The 27,266-nt window shown below is 46.1% G+C and overlaps 1 protein-coding gene and 1 long non-coding RNA gene across 4 annotated transcripts; one reads left to right on the plus strand and one right to left on the minus strand.

Moving 5' to 3' along the window:
- Positions 1-27,139, plus strand: LOC138651563 (protein starmaker-like). 3 transcript variants are annotated; one of them, XM_069741861.1, is made up of 4 exons: positions 1-66; positions 19,425-19,609; positions 24,042-24,186; positions 25,914-27,139. In XM_069741861.1, the coding sequence occupies exon 4, from the start codon at positions 25,916-25,918 to the stop codon at positions 26,918-26,920; it is 1,005 nt and encodes a 334-aa protein (XP_069597962.1). In that variant the 5' UTR covers positions 1-66; positions 19,425-19,609; positions 24,042-24,186; positions 25,914-25,915; the 3' UTR covers positions 26,921-27,139. The 3 variants fall into 3 exon arrangements, with proteins under 3 accessions (XP_069597962.1, XP_069597961.1, XP_069597963.1); XM_069741860.1 differs by lacking the exon at positions 19,425-19,609 and adding an exon at positions 6,316-6,504 and having other exon boundaries at positions 13-66; XM_069741862.1 differs by lacking the exon at positions 19,425-19,609 and having other exon boundaries at positions 13-66.
- Positions 21,116-24,034, minus strand: LOC138651566 (uncharacterized). Its single transcript, XR_011315507.1, has 2 exons — positions 23,709-24,034; positions 21,116-21,815 (listed from the first exon to the last, which is right to left on the minus strand). It is a non-coding gene; the product is annotated as an uncharacterized lncRNA (long non-coding RNA).
- Positions 27,140-27,266: the final 127 nt, after the last annotated feature.

Raw genomic sequence — 27,266 nt, forward strand, 5'->3', positions numbered from 1 at the left:
TTTAGGGCCCACTACTCTTCTAAGTGCAGGCTGCATCTTGGTGGAAGGGAGACAGCACTGGATGAGGTGAGTAATAATGTGGCTTTACTGTCATGTTTACAATGTGTTTGTGCTGTGTATCTTCTGTACTGAATGTTTGTGTGCACTGCACTTGACTTGTTTCATGTGAGCTGCTGTGTTTGTGTCCACGGTGCTTGTGTAACGTGTGTGCACGGTGCCTGTGTGCCCAGTGTGTGCACGGTGCCTGTGTGACCAGTGTGTGCACGGTGCCTGTGTGACCAGTGTGTGCACGGTGCCTGTGTGCCCAGTGTGTGCAAGGTGCCTGTGTGACCAGTGTGTGCACGGTGCCTGTGTGCCCGGTGCCTGTGTGCCCAGTGTGTGCAAGGTGCTTGTGTGTGTGCACGGTGCCTGTGTGCCCAGTGTGTGCACGGTGCCTGTGTGCCCAGTGTGTGCACGGTGCCTGTGTGCCCAGTGTGTGCACGGTGCCTGTGTGCCCAGTGTGTGCACGGTGCCTGTGTGCCCAGTGTGTGCAAGGTGCCTGTGTGACCAGTGTGTGCACGGTGCCTGTGTGCCCGGTGCCTGTGTGCCCAGTGTGTGCAAGGTGCTTGTGTGTGTGCACGGTGCCTGTGTGACCAGTGTGTGCACGGTGCCTGTGTGCCCGGTGCCTGTGTGCCCAGTGTGTGCAAGGTGCTTGTGTGTGTGCACGGTGCCTGTGTGACCAGTGTGTGCACGGTGCCTGTGTGACCAGTGTGTGCACGGTGCCTGTGTGACCAGTGTGTGCAAGGTGCTTGTGTGTGTGCACGGTGGTGCCTGTGTGACCAGTGTATGCACGGTGCCTGTGTGACCAGTGTGTGCACGGTGCCTGTGTGACCAGTGTGTGCAAGGTGCTTGTGTGTGTGCACGGTGCCTGTGTGACCAGTGTGTGCAAGGTGCTTGTGTGTGTGCACGGTGCCTGTGTGCACGGTGCCTGTGTGCCCAGTGTGTGCACGGTGCCTGTGTGCCCAGTGTGTGCACGGTGCCTGTGTGCACGGTGCCTGTGTGCCCAGTGTGTGCACGGTGCCTGTGTGCCCAGTGTGTGCACGGTGCCTGTGTGCACGGTGCCTGTGTGCCCAGTGTGTGCACGGTGCCTGTGTGCCCAGTGTGTGCACGGTGCCTGTGTGCACGGTGCCTGTGTGCCCAGTGTGTGCACGGTGCCTGTGTGTCCACGGTGCTTGTGTGTGCACGGTGCACGGTGCCTGTGTGCATGGTGCCTGTGTGACCAGTGTGTGCACGGTGCTTGTGTGTGCACGGTGCTTGTGTGTGCACGGTGCTTGTTTGTGCACGGTGCTTGTGTGACCAGTGTGTGCACGGTGCTTGTGTGTGCACGGTGCTTGTGTGTGCACGGTGCTTGTGTGTGCACGGTGCTTGTGTGTGCACGGTGCTTGTGTGTGCACGGTGCTTGTGTGCCCAGTGTGTGCACGGTGCTTTTGTGCCCAGTGTGTGCACGGTGCTTTTGTGCCCAGTGTGTGCACGGTGCTTGTGTGCCCAGTGTGTGCACGGTGCCTGTGTGTGCATGGTGCCTGTGTGACCAGTGTGTGCACGGTGCTTGTGTGACCAGTGTGTGCACGGTGCTTGTGTGCCCAGTGTGTGCACGGTGCCTGTGTGTGCACGGTGCCTGTGTGTGCACGGTGCCTGTGTGTGCACGGTGCCTGTGTGTGCACGGTGCCTGTGTGTGCACGGTGCCTGTGTGACCAGTGTGTGCAAGGTGCTTGTGTGTGCACGGTGCTTGTGTGCCCAGTGTGTGCACGGTGCTTGTGTGCCCAGTGTGTGCACGGTGCTTGTGTGCCCAGTGTGTGCACGGTGCTTGTGTGCCCAGTGTGTGCATGGTGCTTGTGTGCACGGTGCTTGTGTGTGCACGGTGCCTGTGTGCCCAGTGTGTGCACGGTGCCTGTGTGCCCAGTGTGTGCACGGTACTTGTGTGCTTGTGTGTGCACGGTGCTTGTGTGTGCACGGTGCTTGTGTGTGCACGGTGCTTGTGTGTGCACGGTGCTTGTGTGTGCACGGTGCTTGTGTGTGCACGGTGCTTCTGTGTGCCCAGTGTGTGCACGGTGCTTGTGTGCACAGTGCTTGTGTGCCCAGTGTGTGCACGGTGCTTGTGTGTGCACGGTGCCTGTGTGCCCAGTGTGTGCACGGTGCCTGTGTGCCCAGTGTGTGCACGGTACTTGTGTGCACGGTACTTGTGTGCCCAGTGTGTGCACGGTGCTTCTGTGTGCACGGTGCTTCTGTGTGCACGGTGCTTCTGTGTGCACGGTGCTTCTGTGTGCACGGTGCTTCTGTGTGCACGGTGCTTGTGTGTGCCCGGTGCTTCTGTGTGCCCAGTGTGTGCCCGGTGCTTGTGTGTGCCCGGTGCTTGTGTGTGCCCGGTGCTTGTGTGTGCCCGGTGCTTGTGTGTGCCCGGTGCTTGTGTGTGCCCGGTGCTTGTGTGTGCTTGTGTGTGCACGGTGCTTGTGTGTGCACGGTGCTTGTGTGTGCACGGTGCTTGTGTGTGCACGGTGCTTGTGTGTGCACGGTGCTTGTGTGTGCACGGTGCTTGTGTGTGCCCAGTGTGTGCACGGTGCTTCTGTGTGCCCAGTGTGTGCACGGTGCGTGTGTGCACGGTGCTTGTGTGCCCTGTGTGCGCACGGTGCTTGTGTGTGCGCACGGTGCTTGTGTGTGCGCACGGTGCTTGTGTGTGTGCGCACGGTGCTTGTGTGTGTGCGCACGGTGCTTGTGTGTGTGCGCACGGTGCTTGTGTGTGTGCGCACGGTGCTTGTGTGTGTGCGCACGGTGCTTGTGTGTGTGCGCACGGTGCTTGTGTGTGTGCGCACGGTGCTTGTGTGTGTGCGCACGGTGCTTGTGTGTGTGCGCACGGTGCTTGTGTGTGTGCGCACGGTGCTTGTGTGTGCGCGCACGGTGCTTGTGTGCCCAGTGTGTGCACGGTGCTTGTGTGCACGGTGCTTGTGTGTGCACGGTGCTTGTGTGTGCACGGTGCTTGTGTGTGCACGGTGCTTGTGTGCCCAGTGTGTGCACGGTGCTTCTGTGTGCCCAGTGTGTGCACGGTGCTTCTGTGTGCACGGTGCTTCTGTGTGCACGGTGTGTGCACGGTGCTTGTGTGTGCCCGATGCCTGTGTGAGTCATGTGTGAGTCATGTGTGTATGGTGCTTATGTGTATACACCTTGTTCTTATGGCATGACGTGTTATTTAGAGGTGGGGACCCTTCCACAATTCTTGCACAAGGACCTTTTGCTCTGTTTCTGTTCCTGACCTCTGTATAATACGCCTGTTTAGAATTACTAGCATTACTGTTCTGTCATATACTGCAGCGTCTAAGGGTAGGTGCACACGGTCAGGAGGTCATATTTTGCTGGGGCTACTTTGGCCATAATTCAGCGTGTGGCCAATAATCCCGTTATGCTGCAGCTACAATGCACTATAATGTGAGGGAATGTGGCTGCACTGCATCTGGCAAGTTTTCTGGACCGCGGCACACAAGTGGGGGAAAAAAAAAAATCATTTTGATTTTTTTGCACCAGTAACCAGCGATCACATTTACTTATGCTCTGGTGCATTGAAGTCGGTTGTAATGTGATCTTTGGACGCAACGTGAGTCGTGGGCAAATTATTTGTTTATAATTTTCTATATTCCTAAGTGCAAATAAAAATAATCCCCTCTTCTCTGGATAGGGGATGCCCCTCCAATGGCTGGGGTCTTACCGCTGAGACCACCACAATCCTGAGAACCAGCCCTCTGTAGAGCACGATGTAATAGACCTGTGGTCGAACATGCGCAGTATGGCGACGTGCACATGTGATTCTTCAAATAATGCCTTTAAGAGAGTGGTGAGGGGCACAACCGAGTAACGCAACATTCACTGATCGGGGTGGGGAGTGTTGTAATACGTGGGCTGCTGAGGTTGTGTGGCAGGGAAGCTTTTTTTTTTTTGTCCCCAGCCCTGTACGTGGGCCTGCTGGACATCCTGTGCCCGTGACTCTGGCCCCGGCCTCCTGACATGTACTTTCTCCGCTCCCTTCTTCTCGCTCATGTGGCTCGAGGCAGACAGTGAGGACCCCCATGGCCCACCCCCAGTGTGCAGAGCGCAGCAGCAGGCTCTCACTGCGTATGATCCCTGCTGAGAGAGGGACGTGCTTCAGGCCAGCCAGACTGCCGCCATACTGAGAGATTATATTGCTAACCGTCACCCCTGAAAATTACAACTCCCAGCATGTCCTGTCACATTCAAACCTTCAGAGCCTGCTGGGAGTTGTAGTTTTGTTACTGCAGGGACAGATGTTGCATCTGAACCCGCAGCATCTAAAATCATTCGCACTGTAAGGCTGCACTCACACTGTAAGGCTGCACTCACACTGTAAGGCTGCACTCGCACTGTAAGGCTGCACTCGCACTGTAAGGCTGCACTCACACTGTAAGGCTGCACTCGCACTGTAAGGCTGCACTCGCACTGTAAGGCTGCACTCGCACTGTAAGGCTACACTGACACTGTAAGGCTACATTCACACTGTAAGGCTCCACTCGCACTGTAAGGCTACATTCACACTGTAAGGCTCCACTCGCACTGTAAGGCTGCACTCGCACTGTAAGGCTGCACTCGCACTGTAAGGCTACACTCGCACTGTAAGGCTACACTCGCACTGTAAGGCTACACTCGCACTGTAAGGCTACACTCGCACTGTAAGACTCCACTGGCACTGTAAGGCTTCACTCGCACTGTAAGGCTACACTGACACTGTAAGGCTAGTTACACACTTGCGTTGTGAAATCCGGCAGGCTCTTCGGTCTAGGAAAAGCCGGATGGAATTCACAGGATCCAGCACTTTCCTGATACAGCCAGATGCTCCTATTGACTATAATGGGAGGCCGTCATGAGCCAGCAAAACAGGTGGCTGGACATCACACCATGCTGAGGTTTGGCCGTTTTGCTGGATCCGGGTGGTCTCGCCTTATAGTCAATGGGAGCATCTGGCTGCATCAAGCAGATCCCGTGAAACCTGTCCGGCTCTTCCCAGACAGCGGTGCCTGCTGGATTTCACAATCACTATGATAACAAAGGCAGAAAAAACAGATAAATGTCAGACTAAAATGACGCAAATGTTCACCAGAGTCTTCATATGGAAGAAACACAGATTAGGAAGGCACTAGGGCGGCTAAAGGTACCGTCACACTTAGCGACGCTGCAGCGATACCGACAACGATCCGGATCGCTGCAGCGTCGCTGTTTGGTCGCTGGAGAGCTGTCACACAGACAGCTCTCCAGCGACCAACGATCCCGAGGTCCCCGGTAACCAGGGTAAACATCGGGTAACTAAGCGCAGGGCCGCTATAGAAAAATAAATAATAACGACATAGTGTTTAATGAACAAATAACTAAATTAAAAACTACGGTAATCTCCTGGATAGAAATTACCCTCCCAAAATTTTGACAAAAGCGGAAAATAGAGTAAAAAAGCTCACGCAACAAAGTCTCTTAAATAATCGCAGAAAAACTGCGCAGTATCCAAAGGAGAAAACGGAGAAATTTGTCTTTACGTTAGTACATAGTCCAATGGACAAAGCAATATATGCAGCTATTAATAAAAACTGGCATGTATTAAAAAATGACAGAGGACTAGCTCCATCTTTAGCGTCCCATCCTACCTTTGCGTATAAACGTACGAAAAATCTAGGAGACTTGATAGTCAAAAACCGTCTTTCGACTACAGACAATAGTACTTGGCTAAAAACATCGCAACTTAGTGGGAATTACAAATGCGGCAACTGTAAATTTTGTCATTTAAGACTCTTGGATAAAGTAATCCGCATAGGTCCTATTTACCATACGGGCCGACAATTAATTACCTGCAAATCACAGTATGTAGTGTATATTATTACTTGCCCTTGCCAACTTTATTATATTGGCAAGACTATACGTCCCATGTTCCACAGATTCAGAGAACATTATAATTCCATAGCATCTGGAAAAGGCTGCCGTCGCTTTATTCAACATATAAAAGACGCACATAATGCTGATCCGAATGTCCTGCGATTTTCAGGACTAGAAATAGTTAATACTCCATCTAACGGAGGCGACCGTAATAAATGTCTTCTGCAACGTGAAGCCAGATGGATCATAGAAACAAATGCGCAGGGTTTAACCGGACTTAACGATAAATTGGACATGACCATATTCTTATAAGAGTTTAATCCATAGTGAAATGAATATTTGTGTATGTACTTTGTGCTTATTCGCGTTTGTGGAGTTTGTTTTAATTGTTTTTAACGCTCACCTGTGCACATTTAGTCGTCAAGTCTCCTATAAAGGATATGACGTCTTTGACTCCCACACCTGGACCCGTAGAAGCGCGCAAGCGCGAAACGGCCGTCGTCCCTTACCTCCTTCCCGCACCCGATCTGTTACCAGCCGACTCTCTGCCTTATGTTCGTTCATTCATTTTCTGAATAAAGGACATCACTATCTAGCAACATCTGGGTGAGTGCCACCTTCATTCTTTATTTATGTGGATCGACTTCATATGGAAGAGTTTATTGGAGTGAATCTTCTGCTTTACACCTCCACATACTGACTCTTATAGGGTATTTCACCAGTCAGTTGTGAAAGACCCTCTATGGGCAGATAGATGGCGGCAGAGGTGGATTCATTGTAGTAAACGTTTCTATTTAAAGGGAATCTGTCACCTACTTTCTCGAATGTAAGCTTCGGCCACCGCCATCAGGGGATTATCTACAGCATTCCTTAATGTTGTAGATAAGCCCCCGATGTATCCTAAAAGATGAGAAAAACAAGTTATATTATATTCACCTGGGATGGGGGGCAGTCTGGTGTGGTCCGGTCTGATGGGCGTCGCGGTCCGGGTCGGCGCCTCCTATCGTCATGCGATGACATTGTAAAGTGGTGATGTCTTTTTTTTCTATCATAAACAGTGTTGATGCAGTAACTGTGTTCAGCCACCGGAGGTCACCCTTGAGTAATAGACAGGATAATTACAATGTTGTTGCAGTAATTTTGTTCAGCCACCGGAGGTCACCCATGAGTAAAAGACAAGAAGATTCTGGAAAAAGGACAGTTACCTCAGAGAGAGTTTCTGGGCGTTTTGAGGAGAAGCAGCGCGGTGATGGAGAGTGGAGAATCCAGATCTTGAGGCATTCCTGTTTTGGGACTGTGTGACTTCAAGAAAGCTATTCGTGTGAGTAAACAGAGAAGTGTGACCGGTCACCGACTGTGCAGTTAGCTAGGGATAGCTAGATAGGAATCACAGCCTAAATAAGGACAGTCTTGCATTAAGAATTGCCTGATAACTAATAGACACTGTGTGGATCCCTGCGCTTCACGATTCTGGCTGTGGGATATTCCTGGAATTATTTGTGAACTTTATCTGGATCTACATCAGAAGATTTGGTGGCTCAAATCCCTATTTAATCCGCCGCTGGACGTCTGTATAACAAGTTCAGTTGTTTACCGTTGAAGCATATTTTGTGATGGAGTACACTCTGAGCACTCAACAATAAGACGGTGCACTGCGTATACATGGAGTATATACTGTGATATATATGTGTTGGGAAAAACTGGGGACCCGTGATCTATTGTAAATTAGGCGGGTGTAAGATTGTATTCCTGAGAGGACCCCGTGTCACAGGCACAGTATAACCCCGTGTAGGCCTGTTACAGGTAATGGAGGGAGTGGTATAGTTTTGGGGTAGTCTGATTCCTGGCTGTGAAGCCGGCACTTGGGGTCTCTCAGGCTGTATAACTTGTATTCTGTGAGTTGTGGCCCATATTGTGTTGGGAGAGAAAATTCTGTCATTTTTTTTGCATAAGTTATAAAGAAAAGTTGCTTTAATATCATATTGTGCTCTGAGTCATTCATAGCAGCGCCGTATTCTGTTCTCGAGCAGCGACCGGCATAACGGTTGTTACAACATCCTCTTCCTTTCTTCCCGTCTCGGCTCCGGCGCAGGCGTACTGATTTGCCCTGTCGAGGGCAGAACAAAGTACTGCAGTGCTCAGGCGCTGGGCTTTTCGGACCTTTCCTGGCACGACAGGAAGCAAGGAAGGGGACGTCATTGCTTGAAGATGGGAGGCGCCGGACCCGAACCGCGACGCCCATCAGAGCGGACCACACTGAACCAGACCGCCCCTGGGTGAGTATAATCTAACCTCTTTTTCTCCTCTTTCTGGTTACATCGGGGGCTTATCTACAGCATTGCGGAATTACGGTGACCAAAGCTTACATACGAAAAAGTAGGTGACAGATTCCCTTTAAAGTTGCTGGCTAACATTTTGCTTCACCTTTTAGGCTACTTGCACACATTGCGGAAAGTCCTGCGGATTTTTCCGGACTGATTTTGGTAAATCCACAGGTAAACCGCACTGCAGATTACCTGGGGATTTACCGTGTTTTTTTTGGCTGTTTTTGTGCGGATTTCACATGCAGTTTTACATCTGCGGATTACTATTATGGAGCAGGTGTAAACCGCTGCGGAATCCGCACAAAGAATTGACATGCTGCGGAATAAACAATGATACGTTTCCACGCGTTTTTTTCCGCAGCATGTGCACTGCGGATTTTGTTTTCCATAGGTTTACATGGTACTGTAAACTCATGGAAAACGGCTGCAGATCCGCAGCGTCAAAACCGCTGCGGATCCGCAGCAAAATCCGCAGCGTGTCCACAAACCCTTAATATTGTTTAAATGGAACCTGACAGGTCCCCCGAGCCCCCAGAACCAGCAGTGTGTCCACAAATGTAAATCTGCCTAACAGTCTCTGTATTACTTTTTCTACAGATCTGCGTAATGTATTTGTAAAGTCCGTTTATGATATGTAAATGAGGGTTTTGACTAGTCGATGGGGCATTGGTGTCCTGAGACCAATCGGCCCGCTTAGATGTTGTGGCACCTCTTTGCGTGTGATAACATGACTTACAAGCCCCGGCGTCATCGCCAGCTCTATACTTATCCCGCACATGCGCGGCTTCTTTCCCTCGCTGCATTGATCCTCTGAAGTTGGGTGTACGCGTCCCGGCCTCAGAGAGGCGCACTGAGCAAGATCGGGAGTGCAGAAGACTGGTCAAAGGCCTCATTTACATACGGTAAACGGACTTTTGAAATACTTTTTATACGGATTTGTTTATGTGTGTAATGTAATAAAGGGGATGTTAGGCAGGGGGTTTATATATGCAGACACAACTGTGGTGTTTCTGGGGGCACGGGGACCTGACAGGCTCCCTGTAAATTGGCTGAGGGACTGGGCAGGTTACCTAGGACAAGGAATGTCCATGGGTGCAAAAAATACTGATTGTAAATAACAGATTCCGCTATCAAATACAATAAATAACAAGAAACGCTTTGGTATAGTGCAGTGCGCAATACAGTTCTCTTTTGCACAATTTTTGAGAAAGCCCAAAAAATGAACAAGTAACAAAACTGTTTATAGTAGCCATAGGGTGGGCCCCTAGAGTCAATTCCACTGGTGGGCTCTAGGCACCCCAGTCCAACCCTGCGTGAAGGGTTGGGTTTTACACTGCTCCCATCCACAAATGGGTGGTGCTAGGTGGGATTGGGTAGAGAGAGAGTGGGCTAAGCATCCCTATGTTACGAAGACAAATGTTGGCAATTATTATTTATTATTATAGCGCCATTTGTTCCATAGCGCTTTACATGTAAGGAGGGGTATACATAGTAAAAAAAACAAGTTCAGTAATCTTAATCAATACAAGTCACGACTGGTACAGGAGGAGAGAGGACCCTGCCCGCGAGGGCTCACAATCTACTGGAGCTGGTTGTTTTATTTGATCTTAAATGATGCTAATTTCCACACCCTTAAGGTACCGTCACACTTAGCGACGCTGCAGCGATACCGACAACGATCCGGATCGCTGCAGCGTCGCTGTTTGGTCGCTGGAGAGCTGTCACACACACAGCTCTCTCCAGCGACCAACGATCAGGGGAAAGACTTCGGCATCGTTGAAACTGTCTTCAACGATGCCGAAGTCCCCAGGTAACCAGGGTAAACATCGGGTTACTAAGCGCAGGGCCGCGCTTAGTAACCCGTTGTTTACCCTGGTTACCATCGTTAAAGTAAAAAAAACAAACGCTACATACTTACCTACCGCTGTCTGTCCCCGGCGCTGGGCTTCTCTGCTCTGGCTGTGAGCACAGCGGCCGGAAAGCAGAGCGGTGACGTCACCGCTCTGCTTTCCGGCTGCCCACCGCTCATAGCCAGAGCAGAGAAGCAGAGCGCCGAGGACAGACAGCGGTAGGTAAGTATGTAACGTTTGTTTTTTTTACTTTAACGATGGTAACCAGGGTAAACATCGGGTTACTAAGCGCAGCCCTGCGCTTAGTAACCAGATGTTTACCCTGGTTACCAGCGAAGACATCGCTGAATCGGCATCACACACGCCGATTCAGCGATGTCAGCGGGACCTCAACGATCAAAAAATGGCCCAGGCCATTCCGACACGACCAGCGATCTCACAGCAGGGGCCTGATCGCTGCTACGTGTCACACATAGCGAGATCGCTACTGAGATCGCTGTTGCGTCACAAAACTTGTGACTCAGCAGCGATCTTGCTAGCGATCTCGCTATGTGTGACGGGGCCTTAAGTGCTGTGGTTTCATCTGACTCAAATGAAGAGAAAACAGTTCTGTTCTTTCCGTGGCATCTAGACTGCATGGAATTCTCGAGCTATGATCGAGAGAGGTCGCACCCTAAAATTCTGAACTGTTACACTAGGGTCCACTAGTTTTTTGTCAGATAGATTTTTATTATCCGCAAAGAATAAACAATCAGAATATTTCTCATGGCAATGTTTCATTAAACATTTACAGATAACTTTTTCCCCCCCGACCCAGAGCCCCCCCACCCTGCCCAACCCGAGACCTCAGCCAGAGCCACCCCACTTCCCATCATCATACAACCATTTGAATAAACATCCGTTATATTTCCATTGAATACTAGGTTCCCTATATTCTCATTTATCATCCTAATTCAAGTCCATCCACGGTTGCCACAGCTTGTGGAAGATGTCCAGCTTATTCCTTTTGGTGTAGATACTTTTCTCCAAAGTAAGTATATGCTCCGCTTGCTTAAGAAAGTCTCTTCTTGTTGGAGGTTCCTCTCTAATCCAAAATTTGGCGATCAATTTCCTAGCAATGAATAACAATCGTGCAATAGCTATTTTAAACATGTTGTCCGTAACAATTTCCTCCACATATCCCAATATGCAAGTCAGTGGAACCCTAGGGACAGAACATCCATACACCAGTTCAATACGATTTAAAACAACTATCCAGAAGGAGGACAGTCTAGGGCACTGCCACATCATATGCAATATCCCCGCCTGGGATTGTGAGCACCGAGGGCAGTCCGAGTTCTGCCTAAGCCCAGCCTTGAACAACCTGTCAGGGGTTCTATAGGCCCTATGGATTACGAATAACTGTGATAGCCTGCCTGGTTCACTCATTGATATCTTGGGCACATATTCTAGGACCGACTCCCATCTATCATTGTCAATTATTCCCAATTCAGCTTCCCATTTCCCTTTGGCTCGGATGGGATATTTTTCCAGGAAAGAAAAAAGTAGAAACCCATATATTTCTGAAATCGCCCCCTTCGTGCAGCTATTCTTAAGGATATAGTCGATCATGAGATCAATCTGTACCACTATGGCTCCCCTTTTATTCTGTGCCTGATAAGCATGAGAGATACGATTATACTGGAACAATTCAGACCGTGGCAACTGAAATTCTTCCTGCAACTCCTCAAATGTTTTAAGTCTGCCCTGACTTATCAGCTGCCCCAGCCATTTAATACCTGCTGCAGACCAAAAGTGAAAACCCTCCCTCTGCCTAAATTCCGGTAGATAAATGTTGTCCCAAATAGGCGAGAATCTGGTGAACCCACTCACTTCCCTAATGAGTTTGACTTTTTCCCATACTCTGTGAATTAATTTGATAGTGCACCCATGTGAACCCATTTTTTTGAATTGTCCTCCCTCCAAACTGTCACTCAAAACGTCTGCCTGTAGTAAGAACCTCAAGCTATTAGGTATTTGCACACTCCCTGCCTCCTCCCCCCATCCTTTGAGATGTTGACACTGTGCTGCTAAGAAGTATAGCCATGGATTAGGAAGTGCAAGACCCCCCTCTGTTTTGGCCCTCTGAAGTATCTCCTGTTTAAACCTAGGACTCTTTCCTCCCCATATTAATTCCCCAAACAAAGACCTAATCTTACGGAATCTGCATTGTGTAATCCAAATGGGAGAGTTATGTAGCACGTACAACAACTGTGGCATTACAATCATCTTTAAGAGGTTCACCCTACCAACCACCGATAAATGTAATTTGTTCCATGCCGCAATCTTGGTACGAATTTTCTGCATTAATGGACTTAAATTCAGTTCCTCAAAGGTAGTTAGAGGAAGAGCAATCTGAATACCCAAATATTTGAATTTTTGAACAATCTTTAATTTTGTGGTTATCGCCCTCTCTCCACTGCCCATACTGTCCCCCTCAATCAACAACATACAAGACTTATCCCAGTTTATTGTGAGACCCGAAAACCGACCAAACTCCTCAATCAAAGCAACCGCATTGCACAGGGACCTTTCAGAATCCTCCAGGAACAACAAAATATCGTCAGCATATAATGCAATTTTGTCTTCCCTCCTACCATAGATGTAACCTCTAACCTCCTGAGCACCTCTTATTTTAGCCGCTAACGGCTCCACGGCCAGAGCGAAGAGCAACGGGGACAGCGGACACCCCTGTCTGGTACCCCTAAACAGCGGGAAACTCTCTGACAAATTATTATTAACTCTAATTTTTGCCATTGGGAACGAGTACAGCAACTTAACCCAGGAGATGAATTTTGGACCAAACCCCAGGCGATCCAGTACCGACCACAAGTAACTCCACTCCACACAATCAAAGGCCTTGTGGGCATCTAAAGACACCACAACTCTTTTTCCGGCATTGTCTGCAGGAATTTGCATATTTAAAAATAGCCTTCTCAAGTTAATTGCCGTGGATTTATTGGGCATAAAGCCAGACTGGTCTGGGTGAATCAATTTATCGATCACTTGGGTCAGCCTGTTCGCCAGGGCCTTCGCCAAAATCTTTATGTCAGCCGTTAGAAGTGAAATTGGTCTATACGACTCCGGCTGTTGAGGATCTTTATCAGCTTTAGGAATAACCACCACGATGGCCTCTCTCATTGATGGGGGCAGCACTCCCCTCTCCAACGACTCAGAGAACACTCGCTCCAATTTGGGCATTAACTCTGCATTAAGAATTTTATAAACCTCTACTGGGATACCGTCCGTCCCCGGAGCCTTGCCCCCCGCCATATTCGCCAAAGCCGCCTTCAATTCTTCCTCCCCAAGCGGTCTATCCATCCACTCCCTTTCCTCTCTACCTAGTCTGGGTAAGTCAACCTCTTTCAGATATCTATTCATTTCCTCAGGACTTTTATCCACCCTAGAGGAATATAATTTACTATAAAATCTCCGAAAAACGTCTAAAATTTCCCCCCCCTGAGTAACCGTTTTACCTTCCTCTGTTCTTATGGAGTATACATGTGAAGAATCCCGCTGCGCAGAAACCACCACCGAGAGCAAATGTCCTACCTTCTCTCCCTCAGAATAAAATGTTTCCTTTTGAAAGGCTCTCAACCTATCTGCCCTACGCATATGGAGTTCATCGACCGCTACCTGAGCCGCCCTCATACGAAGTTGTGCTTCTCTTGAATTCTGAGAGGCCAGTGTCTCTTCCGCCACCCTCAGTTCCTCCATCACTGCATTGTCTTGAATTTTAGACTTAGTTTTATGTCTCGAGATGTCCCGGAATAAAATTCCTCTCAGGTATGCCTTCATGGTGTCCCACACTACAAGATTCCCCGCACTCCCTTCATTTATCCTGAAAAACTCCCCGAGTTCAGTTCCCACCTGTTCCATATCCAAATACTGTAGCCAGGAGGGGTGAAATTTCCATCCCAACCCCGTCAGACCACTCTTCCCAGTCATTTGTACAGAGACCAGTACTGGGCTATGGTCCGATATTACTCTAGGCCTATACTCCACCTCATGTATTAGATTATTCACCCCCCCATTTCCCAAAGCCACATCAATGCGAGATAAAGATCCGTATGTTGCTGAATAACATGAGTAGGCATATGTCCTAGGATTACGCACCCGCCACAAATCTATCCATCCTATTTCTCTTAGATAATTTCCAAAAGGAGTAGAGTTCCCTTCACTTCTCAACTCTGCATGTCTACCCTTGTCCCAGTGATCATTAGATATATTGTTCACATCCCCCACTATAAGGAGGGGCACCCCATCCCACCTACCCGTAATTTCCAGAATCTCCTGTATCTTTTTCTTGGAATATGGTGGTGGAATATAAATTGACACAATACAAATTAACCTGTTAAATATCTTGCATACTAAAAACACAAATTGGCCGTCTTTATCGGTGGTTACCTCAATCTCTTCAAACGGAACACTAACGTGTATCAAAATTGACACACCTCTGGCATAATTTGAGAACGTTGAGTGATACGCCTTTCTCACCCATCTCTTCTGTAGAATAGCAACCTTTTCCTTCACTAGGTGAGTTTCCTGCAGACATATCACTGAAGGCCTCTGTTTCAGTACATATTGGAAAATAGCTGTTCTTTTAGTAGCATTTGCAAGGCCCCTAACATTCCAACTTAGGATTTTAACCTCCCCACCCATTGTAGCTTATAGAAACAATGAATGAGTTCAAGCTCCCTAAGGTCTCAACCCCAACTCCCACCCCCTCCCTCCTCCCCCCCCCATCCCCAATTCCCAACTGAAATAACTCTCTATCTCTCCCCTCTCTTTAAGCCCACCCAACTCCTCTCTACTCTTAGAATATCAAAATAAACTCTCCCTCTCAATTTGAGATCTGGGAACGCTGTTTCACAGCCTAACGATAAAAACTCTGCGTTCCTTCAGCTCCCCCGCCCACCATAGCCAAAATGCAAATTTCGTTGCGCCGCCGAACACAACCTGATGATATCAATATACCATAAAGTCACAGTATAAGTACCAGTTAACTATCAAACCAAACATAACAGTGAAGGGTTAACAATTGCCTCAGTAGCACTTAAATCAGTTTCAGCGGGTCTGCCCCGTTTTGACATGCTTAGTATTGAGATCCAGCCATTGTGACGCCTCCTCTGGATTTTGGAAAAAATGCACCCGATCCAGAGCCACCACCCTTAATTTTGCTGGGTAAATCATTGAATAACGGACATCTAAGTCTCGCAACCTCCTCTTGACCTCTCCAAACTTCATCCGAAGCTTTTGGACCGCCGCAGAGTAATCCGGATAAAGGGAGACCCGATTACCATCAATGGTCAGCTCATCACAATTCCTGGCTTTCCTCAACAAAATGTCTCGGTCCTGATAGTTCAGAATTTTAGCCAAGATAACTCTTGGGGCCGAGCCGGGGGGGAGGGGTCTGGTGGGCACACGGTGCGCTCTTTCAACGGCAAACATCTTAGTAAGGCCATCTCCACCCACAGCGTTTTTTAGCCATGCCTCAATATAAGCCGTGGGGTTGCTCCCTTCCGCCTTTTCTGGGACCCCCACAATCCTTAGGTTGTTCCTGCGGGATCGGTTTTCAAGGTCATCAGTCTTAAACTCCAGATCAGCAATACGTTGAATATACTTTTTTTCCCTGTTTAACAATTCACCAATCCGATCTTCTGCACTCCCAACCCTTTCTTCCACCTCTTCCACTCTCTTTTCAACTTTACGCATAGCAGAGTTTAAAGCGACCATCTCTCCCTTTAATTCATCCGCTCGTAGGTTTAGAGCCCCCAGGGCAGACTTACAGTACATCACCACTGAAAATATGTCCTTCAGAGTCGGCTCCTCCATTTCTGGCATGTCAGACTGTGCAGGCAGAACAGCTCCTGCGGCCCTTGTAGGAGATCCCTGGTCTGACCCACTGCACTGTAGCTGAGCCCCTCCTTCCTGCTGATCTCCGGGGGCACCAGCTGCTCCAGACTCCACACTTCCAGCCTCTGACTGTAGATTTACAGCCTCCTCTGACCTGGCAAATCGCTCCAACTTAGCAATCACATCCATCTTCCTCTGATAAGCAGCGCTTGCCCTCGCCGCCTCCTCTGCAGTCTCAGCGCCATCTTGGGCCTGTGAGCTTCCCGCAGCTGTCAGCTCCTTCTGTCTCCTGCGTGTCATCCTCAGATAAGATTCCGTTCCTTCGGGTCACACCTCGCTCCCCGAGACTATGTGCACTCCTGAGAGTATGATTTGCGCTCGGCGGCGCCTCTAAGGGGTTAATACAGAGATAATGAAGCGGGAGAGCTCTGTTGCACGTCTGTTCACATCGCCTGCTAGGCCACGCCCCCAGGGTCCACTAGTTTTTAGCGGTGCCCTGATCCAAACATGCAGGAGCGACCTCCACCTGCCCCTACTGCTAATATTTTGCCATTTCTAGCACTGTACTAAGTCTATATGGGGTGGCCAATACTTTCTGTACTCTGATACATAGTTCTTCCAAATCAGGATTCATCACTGTCACCATGAAGTAAGACCGACATTATGTACCGGAAAAGAAGACCAAGGTGGCAGCAGTGCTCCAGCCTGTGCCAAGCAGTAGGCAGAAATTGCGCAGCATGGCGGCTCAGTGTTTAGCACCATTGCTTTGCAGCTTTGGTTCAAATCTCACCAAGGACAACATCTGCAAGGAGTTTATGTATTCTCCTCATGTTTGCATGGGTTTCCTCCAGCGTCTCTGGTTTCCTCCTAAACTGCAAAAACATACTGATAGTGAATTTAGATTGTGAAGGAGAGAGCTTCCATTGTTGTTAAAAAGGCACCAGGGCGCCCAAGAAAGACCAGCAAGCGCCAGGACCGTATCTTAAAACTGTTTCAGCTGTTGGATCGGACTACCAGCAGTGCCGAGCTTGCTCAGGAATGGCAGCAGGCTGGTGTGAGTGCTTCTGCACGCACTGTGAGGCGGAGACTCTTTGAGCAAGGCCTGGTTTCAAGGAGGGCAGCAAAGAAGCCACTTCTCTCCAGAAAAAACATCAGGGGCCGACTAATATTCTGCAAAAGGTACAGGGAGTGGACTTCTGAGGACTGGGGCAAAGTCATTTTCTCTGATGAATCCCCTTTTCGATTGTTTGGGACATCTGGAAAACGGCTTATTCGGAGAAGAAGAGGTGAGCGCAACCACCAGTCTTGTCTCATGCCAACTGTAAAGCATCCTGAAACCATTCATGTGTGGGGTTGCTTCTCAGCCAAGGGAATCTGCTCACTCACAGTCTTGCCTAAAAACACAGCCATGAGTAAAGAATGGTACCAGAATGTCCTCCAAGAGCAACTTCTCCCAACCGTCCAAGAGCAGTTTGTCGCCCAACAATGCCTTTTCCAGCATGATGGAGCACCTTGCCATAAAGTAAAGGTGATAACTAAATGGCTCATGGAACAAAACATAGAGATTTGGGGTCCATGGCCTGGAAACTCCCCAGATTTTAATCCCATTGAGAACCTGTGGTCAATCATAAAGAGACAGGTGGACAAACAAAAACCAACAAATTCTGGCAAAATGCAAGCATTGATTATGCAAGAATGGACTGCTATCTGTCAGGATTTGGTCCAGAAGTTGATTGAGAGCATGCCAGGGAGAATTGCAGAGGTCTTGAAGAAGAAGGGTCAACACTGCAAATATTGTTCTTGCTGCATTAACTCATTCTAACTGTCAATATAACCTATTGGTACTCATAATATGATTGCAATTATATTTCTGTATGTGATATAAACATCAGACAAACACTAATAAAAACCAGAGGGCAGCAGATCATGTGAAAATATAATTTTGGTGTCATTCTCAAAAATTTTGGCCATGACTGTAGATGTTACTTTTCATGTGGTTAAACATGATCTGTCACCACATTTGCCCTATGTAAACTATTAATATGGCCATACAGGATGTATGCTTGCTTGTTTGCTTCCTATCAGGTGCCTTGGGGATAAATCATCTTATCGCTCCTCTTCCAGGCTCTGGGGAGGACGTAGCCCGGAAGATTACTCTGCCTCCAGAGCTTAGTTTACATGAATGGAAAGTTACCAGTGTGATGGCTGCTCTCCTGATCTCACTGCAGAGCTGTGTGTGATTGTAACTGACACATTGGCAGGTTCCTCTCAGCTTCCAGCTCACAGACAGACAGGGTTACAACATTGCTGCAATACAGCAGACCTCAGAGAGCAGCAAAAGATGTGTTTGAAAGAAGAAAAATTTCATTTCTTCTTGTTCTGTGTTAGTTACTTGTCTCACACTGATAACTCCCCCTTCAATTTAAAATAAGCTCTGGAGGCAGACTTATCTTACAGGTAACATCCTCTCCAGAGCCTGGAAGACATCATTTACAAATTAAGAAAAACACATATTTCTCTGGAATAAGACATTGGATCACAGATACCAAGGTATCATTTTATTCAGCTTCCTATAACCTACAGGATTATATAGATAGCTTAGGGGATGATCCTACTGACAGTTTCCCTTTAAGGAAAAGAAAGTATATACATCAAAACATTTTGTAACATATAAGCCATCTGATGAATATTTTGTAGCTTGTGCTGCGACAACAGCTCTGAACAAGACATGCAGTGTGAAGACCTCTGAAGGTGTCCAATGGATCTGGTATTAAGAAGTTAGCAGCAGTTCCTGTAAGTTGCTTGGAGTGGACTCCATTGATCAAACTTGGATATCCCATTATCAATCGGATTGAGATAATTTAAATTGGCGGCCAGTCATAACCTTGATCTTTAAGTAAATAAGGCAGCATAATGCAGCGCTAGAACATACAAACTTGAAAAACGAAATTTGAACTGCATTACTGCACTAGAAATATGAAAAATGAGAGCTTTTAGCGCATAAAAATGGCCAATTTTATGTGTATCTGGTAGCCCCGTTACGGCATCTCTCTTATACCAGGTCCTAAACTTGCCTTACCTCGCTGAGAATAAACGTCTCCATCTGAATGGGTACATGTGAAAACCTCTTACTAGACTAAAATTCTCTCTCTCTGTGGAGGGGTATTGGACCTGCTGTAATTAAAACACCTGAAGCTAGGAGGGGCTACCAGGTACACATAAAATTGGCCATTTTTATGCGCTAAAAGCTCTCATTTTTCATATTTCTAGTGCAGTAATGCAGTTCAAATTTCGTTTTTCAAGTTTGCATGTTCTAGCGCTGCAGTGTGCTGCCTTATTTACTTAACTATATACGAGTTGGCAACTCTAGGTTCAGCACCTGTTCACACTGAGTCTATGTTTGGATGTGCCGGTCAGGTTTTTGAAATATAACCTTGATCTTTGTCCTGTTCCTCAGGCAGTTCCTGACCAACCATTATATTGTTGAAAGGTGGCACCACCAGTAGGTAATCTCGCTGCCTTGAAAAGTAGTACCTGGTCTGTACAATGTTTAGCAAGATTTCCAGCAGAGCAAAGACCCATCACACCACCTCCAACGGCTTGTCTTCTTAATAGCGCATCCTGGTGCCATTTCTTCCCTAGGTAAGCAACCTTCACCCCCCCCCCCACCACCTGTCCACATGATGGAAAAGGAAATGTGATTCATCAGTCATCACTATTGCTCCATAGTCTAGAACTGGAGTTTACATTCCTATTTTGGATGGTTTCGCCAGTGGAGACGGTTCAGCATGGGCACTCTGACCGGTCTGCAGCTAAGTAGACCTGTACAATAAGATGTATGATAATCATAACATTGACACTCTGTTTTCTGACACTTATTGCTGATATAATTAACATTATATTGTCGTCATCATCACTATTGTCATCGTGGTTCATCATTATTATGACAGTAACTTTTATATGGAAAAGCCAAAGAGTTCATGGTTCAGTAATGCAAGAAAATGTATCATGTGTTCTTCACATATGAAAGTCAATGGAGCCTTTGGAGCATAGCAGATGACAAAATTGCAAATAGGAGATTTTCCCTAAGTTATGAACTCCTGTAAACCTACTACATCATCCTAATGCAGGATCCCAAAGCCTTTTGGACATAAAAAAACAAAACATGTCCACTGTATAGGTAGAATGTTTAAGCACCCAACATCTACAGCACCGTAATACAATTTTAGAAGCGTACAGTGTGCACATCCATATAAAATACACAATATAAACAAAGGATCATTTCAATACAAGTAAACAAGTGACAATCAATGGGGATGATCAATGATGATAGCATTTCAACATCTAACTTGACATAGGTCAATGGCTTGTGATGTTATCTTAATCCTCTTTTTAGATAACCTTTTTGTTAAAATTTGCTATTGTATTTGCGTTAAAGAAGTCTCATTAAAAGAAAAATCCCTAAATGTTCCTAATTTCGAAAGCGAAGTAGTGTAAGGGTATGTGCACACGTACAGGTTTTTTTCGCATTTTTTCGCGCTAAAAACGCTATAAAAACTCATTAAAAATGCATACATTATGCATTCTATCATTTAGAATGCATTCTGCATGTTTTGTGCACATGGATGCGTTTTTTTCCGCGAAAAAAAACGCATCGCGGTAAAAAAAAAATGAGCATGTTCATTATTTTTGCGGATTTTCTGCGTTTTTCCCGCAATTCTATACATTTGGGAAAAAACGCACCAAAAACGCGTCAAAATCGTGGTAAAAACGCATGCGGATTTCTGGCAGAAATGTCCGGTTTTTGTCAGGAAAATTTCTGCAAGAAATCCTGACGTGTGCACATACCCTCAGTGTATTAAAATACTTCCAATCAAAATCTTCCTTGGCTTCCAGCATCTCTCCAGTCCTCTTCTGGGTAACGTGAATGTTCCACTTTTTTGCTGGCTCACAAAGGGACCATTGAGTGAGGAGGTGGCTACTTACACCAATATATAAGCCTATGGAGCCTAAGAATGAGGATCCATAAACCTAAATTGTGAAAGTGAATTCTGGTCTTCACCTAAACCCCTGTTTGACCACGTTAGTCTGTTTTCAGGTCACGAGACTCAAAAGAGGAGAGGAGCCTCACAAAAGACAGAGAAAGAGGGAGATCGGTATTATTTTAATACATTTGCATCTAATACATGAGCAGAACAATATAGGGAAATAATGTTACCGAGACGTCTTTGTTAAGCCAACAATCTTCAACTTTTAGGTTATTAAAGATGAGCAACATCACACAGTTTCAGCTCTTTTCTAAGGCTAATGTTTTCTGTAAGTATGACAAAACTCTCAGATTGATTTTATCCTCACATATTCGAGCTTTTGACACTTCCAGCTTCTCATTTTTTTCTCTCAATTAACATACTTAAAGCATTGATGTGTTCAGGAGGACCACTCATGATGTCAGTCACTTTAATCCTCCAAGGGTCATAAATACAGTTTTCCTGGCGTTCACTATTCACCATGCCACAATTAGGAGGTACCCAAGCACAGTCATATCCGTGATCATGCCAGGTGAGCCGTAATGGGTGATCTTGACGGTCAATCTTCTTAACCTTTCCCACTCTTACAGAAAGCTTCAATACAACCTTTGGATCTGTTGTGATTATCGGATATCTTGACGCCTTCCTTATATCTGTACTAACGTAGACTCCTCTTCCCAACATCCCACCACTAGAAACTTGAAATCCATGGTTGATGATACTATAAGCTGCATTTAGAGTTGTCCCATGGTACATGGTGTAAAATCTTCTTCCAGGATGTCGTACTTCCATTTCTTTAAAAATAATTTTAGTGTGAGAACCTGTAATATAAAAAAAGGAGAATTATTGTTTCAATGTTCAACAAGATGGAAGAATCACCTGAATGTAAAATAGAGGGAAATCTGGCATTACAGGGAAACCTCCTGATGAGACACAAGACATACACTATATCCAATGGAAATTGTGGTGGTCAACTTGAAAAAGTAGTACCACTGAATCTAGAGATTGACTTCAGGGGTCACATCACTTGTGGTAGATGGCACAGGTAAAAAGTGTCAGGTGTCGAGCAGCTTTGTATAGCTTTGCTCTATCATTCCTCTTCTCAAATAGCTTCCTTCGAACAATCTTGTCACCAACTGATCATTGCCTGCGCCTGCGCACTGCAGTACTTTGCTCTGCCCTCAACAGGGCAGACAAAGTACGCCTGCACCAGAGCCGCAGCGTGAAAACAAGAAGAGGACGTCATCGTAAGAAGACGGGAGGCCCCGAACCTTCCTGCGACACCCCTCGGACCAGAACCGGACCGGGACCGCCCCTGGAAGAGTATAATCTAACCTCTTTTTCTCATCATTCAGGATACAATGCTGATGGGCTTAGCTCACCTTCGATTTTGGGGGTGACAGGTTCCCTTTAAGGGTGGGAGAAAAGAATACTAATTATTGGACTTGGCACTTTTACATCACGCTATGTAAAGGGCACAATGCTGGGAACCATGTTGTAGCATTATCGCTTATTAAAATGAGTCTTTTAATTTCAAATTAAATTCATGTGTCCAGTGTATCCAGTCAAACCAACTTTTTATGTCCTTTAGAAAGACATAAAGGACAATTCCCTGCATCTTTATGGCTCCTTGTTGTAAGTAGAGACGAGCTGATAAATATGAGTGGAATTGAATACGGATTTAATATTAGAATTCACATCCACATGGATTCAGCAAAATAGTTACCACTGGCCGCCAATTTTATGAACCATAAAAGGCCACCCTATGTCTCACATCTTCAGCCCCTCAACATCACCTGTCCAATCCTCGCTGCATCTTTAGATTGTCCCCCGAGGATTCTGCGCAAACTAGCTGTAGGCGTACACTCCTGAAAGTGATGCATGTCAAAGGGCACATTTGCTCTACCGACACCCTTACTGTCTATGGCCCCGCCGGCGCATACGTTCAAATCCCGTTTGGAGGGGAGTTCAGACGTATGCCCCAACAGGACCACCGAGCATGCCCCTAAATGCAGTGTGAAGGTAGGTCCTTTCAGTAGTTAGCAGCATTTCTGTACATAGCAGAACCCAGTTAACGATTTATATAGTGTTTGTCTACATAACACGTGACAAGATGACCCCCGTTGTGTGGGTCTTCTTAGAAAAAAATTAAGTAGAGCGCAATTGCGGGCAGGAACTGAAGTCAATGGTGACAATCTGTGTGCTGTGGTCTAAAATCTATAGTGCTGTGAAAAGAACGCAGAATTAAATGAAGTAGAAAATCTCCTTAAATATGGCTTAGAAATTGATGACCAAGAGCTTTCCCCCTACAAAATTACTAATTACCGGAATTACAAAATTGACGATATCCATCTTCAGCCCATAGAATGTAAGTCCGCAAGGACAGGGTTCTCTCCCCTCTGTACCAGTCTGTCACTGTAAACTTGTGTAAACGATATCTATAACTCTGTATGTAACCCCATTCTCATGTACAGCACCATGGAATTAATGGTGCTATATAAATGAATAATAATAATCAGCCATTAGAGTTCCATGTACAGGTGTCGCCTTTCTGAAGTCTACGGTGAGTCAAGACACTAGTCGCCCTTCATTCGTCTTCTGACTTCTGTGCATTCTTGTTGCTTACCTGACTGTGTAATACTGGGGGCTTGACAAAATCATCCAGTGTATACAGAAAGTGGTGTAAGATCCGGTATGCTATAGCCGATGCTCACCTGGGTTTTTTCTCCTGTGTGCACGACTCGGTAGAGGGCTCCTAATTTTTGTGGAGGCTGCAGCCGTGGATAGATCCCGTCATCCCGTCACTCACTATGTCAGTCAAAACCAAATTTAAGGTGAAAAGGGAAGTTCGCAATAAATCTGCTTCTTAGGGGACTTTCCTCTTCACTGACGAAACCAGTGATACAATTTCCTGTATTTTTACATATTTATAGTTATATTTCTGCATACCGAGATTGTTACCACCCATGTATGTGTCACTTTATTGTTACCTTTTGGACTTTTAGATTGCAAAGTTGACATAACCTGCTGTCATTTTGTTTTTCTAGGAAACCGAAAGTCAGATTTTGTGTAGTGATATCTGCCTCGGGCTCAAGAGAAAAATCGCTTAACTAAAACCAGAACTAGTTTGGAAGTTAATAGATAGTGGTGCAGTGACGAATACCGATGCACTTCTGCCTTCTCTTACATCTGGTGAGTAGATATTACAGGAGGCATATAGGGATATATAGTATTGGATCTAGTGCAGGAGCAGACAATGCACTTGAAGCCTTTTGAGCTGGTCAGGGGCCATGCACTGCTTGTAATTTTCCAGTTTCCTCCTCTTGAGAGCTGGAGAAGGAGCCCGATGTATCTGTCTGCACTCAGCAGATGCCTTCACAAATACTTAATCAATTATTTGGCTTTCTTGACGTTTGGTCTGTGACGCTAGTCACTACTCATGGCCAAGCCGTGAGGCTGGATAGTCAAGAGGTCCAGGGTCAGATACCAAGAGGGCTTGTGCTAAAGGGATAAAGCAAAGGCACAGTCAGATAACAGTCAGAGGTCAGAATTCCGAGGAAGGTAGCGGATCAAGACAAATGGGGCAAGGCAAATGGATAGGCAAGGTCCAAGGTCAGGCAGCAAAAATCAAAGACAGGAACACAGAGAACAGAGCAAGCACACACCATTTGATCAGCAACAACTGGCACTAATTGGAGTCAGAGAGCCAGCTAAATAACCAGGTAATCGATAGAATAGCAGACACATGGAGGGAGCCTCAGGAAGTCATGAACCTGATTAGACGACAGAACTGTCACTCAACATACTGGCAGCTCAGCACGCCTCTGCCTACAATTGGATGGCTGAGCTGTCTGTCACCATACTGAAAGCTCACCATGCCCCTGTCATTGATTTGATGGCTGAACTGTCACTCACTGCTTACAGACACACCTATAGGTGGAATCGTGACATGGTCTTCCCCCTGGATCCAAATTCGCAATTGGTAGAGCATTTTAGCGAGATTTTCTCTGCTTATAGATCTAGATAGTATTCCTCTTCTTTACATGCATATTGTACTAGTGCAAATACCTGTATATGAGACAGGAAACAAAAGTATTTATATTAAATTATAAGAAAATAATGAAGAACAATTACAATATTCACATCTTTTGACACACTTTTAAAAAGTAAACATTACAAACCAGTAAATAAAATGAACATATTTGGCATTTCTGTACACATAAAGACAATACAGAGAAAAGTGTATTTATGGTGATTGGCTAATGGTGGCTGATCTACTGACATCAATAAGATAGAACAATAGTCTAATGCAGTGTTCTCCAACTCCGGTCCTCAAGAGCCACCAACAGGTCATGTTTTCAGGATTTCCTTAGTACTGCACAGATGATGCAATTATCACCTGTGCAATACTAAAGAAATCCTGTAAACATGATCGGTTGGTGGCTCTTGAGGACCGGAGTTGGGGAACACTGGTCTAATGTGTATGGGAGCCGTCTGGCTCTCCTCTGACAAATGAGGAGGAGAGAAGGAGGACACGGCATAGACAGTTTTGGACGTCTGATCCCTTTGCGCCCCCTGAGATAAGCTACTGCTAGAGTAGTCTGACCACGGATCTCTTGGGTCCAAGGAGTGCTTGGCAGAACTAAACATTCCTATGTATGGCAGAGTTGAAAGAGATAGCTGTCCGAAAAATCAGTTGAACCAGCCATCTTTATTTTTATAGGAATCAGGTGATGAGACATCTGCCTAAAGAATGCCCTGAAAGCACATATTCGGGTTGGATACTTTGGTATAACATTTTTAAATTGCATTGCAAATGGTAGATGATTACACTTTGGGCCTCAATGGAGAAGGCATCTCACAAAATGTCTACGTATCCCTCTGTATGCCACTAATCATATCTTTCTTCTTTATTACAGTAATGGCTTATCATTCTAAAAAGTTTTCAAACTACAGTAAAGATATTTGGAGAAAGGAGCTTTCGCCTGGATTTAAGGAAGTCATTCTCCGCAGTAATGCTGTGCCACAAGGTGGAAGGATCTATGTGATGTACCATGGAACTACATTTTCTGCAGCTGAAGATATAATTGAAAATGGATTTGAGCAATCTGTAGATGGAATGCTGGGACCAGGGGTCTATGTCAGCAGAGACATAAGCAAAGCTCTGAGATACCCACTTTATGGCAAATCACGGCAGGTTGTGCTGAAGCTCAGAGTAAGTGTAGGCAAGGTCAAGAAAATTAATTATCGAGGTCACCCTCTGCAAAAGACATGGCATGAACATGGCTATGATACTGCCTGGCTGCCACCGAATTGTGGAATGGTTAACAGTGAGCTGGAAGAAGATTGTGTCTGGGATCCCAGGAGAATCAAGGTGGAGGGCATTGCTAAAGCCTCGAAACAACATATGGGAAAGCTGAAAAATTTGCTTATTATGCAGCAAAGCCTTAGCAGTGACGAAAGTTACAAAGGCGATAAAAGTGACAGAATTTACCAAAGTGACAAAAAAGGCATTTACAAGACATACAAAAGAGATGAAAGTGACGCAAGAGATGAAAGTGATGGAAGCGGTGCAAGTGATGAAAGTGACAGAAGCAACGAAAGCAATGAAAGTGACGGAAGCGATGAAAGTGACGGAAGCAATGAAAGTGACGGAAGCGATGAAAGTGATGCAATATATGAAAGTGACGGAAGCGATGAAAGTGACGGGAACGGTGAAAGTGACGGAAGCGGTGAAAGTGACGGAAACGGTGAAAGTGACGGAAGTGATGAATGTCATGAGAGTGACGGAAGAGATGAAAGCGGTGAAAGTGATGGAAGCGATGACAGTGATGCGATATATGAAAGTGACAGAAGAGACGAAAGTGATGGAAGCGGTGAAAGTGGCGGAAGTGATGAATGTCATGAAAGTGATGAATTTTATTAAGGTGATTAAAGTGATGAACGTTATGAAGATGATGAAAGTTGCAAAAGTGACAAACTTTATGAAACATACAAAAGTGATGAATGTTGCAAAAGTGACAGTTGTACCTGTATTCTTATTTAAATGTGACTGTCATCTGTCTTGCAATTGTCTACTTCTATTTCCATGTATCCAAGTCATTTTTTGACCAGACAGTTTAAATGAAAAGAATAAAAATAGTTTAAAAAAATATATTATGAGGGAGATGTTTATTTTATATAGTGTTGATCGAGGAGTGAAATGCTCTAGTGCTCGGTACTCTAATCCAGTGATTTTCAACCTTTTTTGAGCCGCGGCACACTTTTTATAC

Source organism: Ranitomeya imitator, chromosome 10 (assembly GCF_032444005.1).
Source record: "Ranitomeya imitator isolate aRanImi1 chromosome 10, aRanImi1.pri, whole genome shotgun sequence".
Taxonomy (NCBI): Eukaryota; Metazoa; Chordata; class Amphibia; order Anura; family Dendrobatidae; genus Ranitomeya; species Ranitomeya imitator.